The sequence below is a fragment of the Habropoda laboriosa genome, unplaced genomic scaffold (assembly GCF_001263275.1).
Source record: "Habropoda laboriosa isolate 0110345459 unplaced genomic scaffold, ASM126327v1 scaffold70, whole genome shotgun sequence".
In the NCBI taxonomy this organism is placed as follows: domain Eukaryota; kingdom Metazoa; phylum Arthropoda; class Insecta; order Hymenoptera; family Apidae; genus Habropoda; species Habropoda laboriosa.
Window position 1 is genome coordinate 618,943 of NW_017100198.1, and position 1,898 is coordinate 620,840.

The window sequence follows — 1,898 nt, forward strand, 5'->3', positions numbered from 1 at the left end:
CACAGAACTATACACGTGTTCAGGACCCATGCGCAAGAGCACTGCTCACTCGAAAATCGTATATCAACACGTTATGATCACTACTACTAGATAATTGAAATCGCAAATTTTGATAGTCATTTTTGATAATAAGCAAACACAGTTCGTTTGGATTCATGAACAATAAATAGCAATTATCATTACATACAGATTTCTTTTGTGTAAAACAATCACGAAAAATACGCATGAACTACTTTTATCGAAGGTTACTTTCAATCGAACATTATAATTCAACCAAATTGTAGAAATTAATATAATAATATATCACACGATCGTTCACAATAATTTACTTAATTCATACGCATAGATGTTAAAATTTGCTAATCTCTTATCAAAGGAATCATGTTTCCAGAATCTTCAATTATCGCAAATCATATGAAAATTGAATTTAAACACGATGTAAATGCGCACTGTTAGTTTCATAAAACATTAATCACTTCAAAACACTATGCACGTGACGTGTATGAATTGATTATTCATTTTTCTATTGATTTTAATACAATCACTTTTAAACTGATATCTATACAAATAATTATCAATTAGCTTCGAAAAGAGATTAAAATATTTCACCGCACATTTATGTCAACGAATTCGACTTGCAAAAAAGCATATACTCGCGCTCTTTTCAATCGACATTGATTACTAAACGAAAACAAGGGGCTAATTGAAAGCGCGCGCACGTGCACGTCAAGAAACCATGATCAAGAGATTCGCTCCACTAATTTTTGCAAAGCACAGCACATCTTTCGTTTCGCAAAGAAAGATGCATTTGGAACGTACTGAGTGACACTTGATCGGGCGCCGTTCGTGACGGACTCCTTTTCTCGAGCCATATGGCGTCTGTACTGCTATCAGCGTTCGCTGTGTGCATGTCCGTAATGTCGTTCCTCATCTTCGACGATCAATGGTATTTTTTAGCTTAGCCGAAAATCACATATCGATGAATGCAAAGGAGGACGCAGTCCAGCGAAGAGAGGTTATATACGCGGTGCGTCTACTGATGTGCACTGTCGATGAGACGACACGCGACCATGTTACACGACGAGGAGAGAACAGGCTCAGACGAAAAAGTTATCTCGCTTCGACTCTCACGGCTCGTAGTTTTCACGCTTTCCCTCGACGTTTCACTTTGCCTGCCGACTACAATTATAGCAGGTGGCGCGAAAGAGTTCACCACGCTCGACTCGTCTCTCGGGGGATACATTGAAGGGTAGATAAACGTACGTAGAGGGTATCGTTGACACTGACTACGTACAATGTTTTTTGAACGGGCGTACCTCTGGACCCCGGCGAGGAAGCTTTGCCGTTGATCAAGGTGCTCTCCACCGAGGGTAGCGCCATTTTACGCGGACTTGGCCTCTGTAAATCTCCGATCTCAGGCCGCCCAGTAGGCCATGCCGTAGCATCGAGCTGTCTGCCTGCAGCTGCACGGGACACTAGGCATTCCGCGGTCTAGCCGACCACGAATCCTACGGACCAGAGCGGCACGTTTAGTTTTCCGCGCGGACTGTACACGGCTAGGTACGTGCCAGTATTGTCCTCCACGACACATGACCAGTTCACTTTAACTTTCCATTTTTAGGAATCCATCTGATGTTTGTATTACATTTGATCTTTTCGACGAATCATTCCCTCGAACTCGAATTCCACTTCTTTACATTACCACGATATTTTCTAACAATAAATAACCTTAAAATATTTTTACTGTACTATGTCAAGAATAAAAATACAGAATATTTTAATTTTGCTGAGCGACTCATACTTTAAGCTGATTTTTATCAGTTTGATAACGCGTTGTTAAAACCAGAAAAAGTTAAACTTTTAAAATATTGAAATTTACAATAACACATCTTTTTATT

General features: G+C 40.0%; 1 protein-coding gene across 2 annotated transcripts in view; it reads right to left on the minus strand.

Moving 5' to 3' along the window:
* LOC108570361 overlaps positions 1-1,898 on the minus strand; it is an 18,166-nt gene that overhangs the window by 9,526 nt on the left and 6,742 nt on the right. The window contains exon 1 of one of the 2 annotated variants that reach the window (XM_017932211.1): positions 820-931. The exons of the other annotated variant lie outside the window; for it this stretch is intronic. Within the exon in view, the coding sequence (XP_017787700.1) occupies positions 820-931 (112 nt within the window). Of the gene's footprint in view, positions 1-819; positions 932-1,898 lie in introns of those variants that run through there. 2 annotated transcript variants of the gene reach the window in all.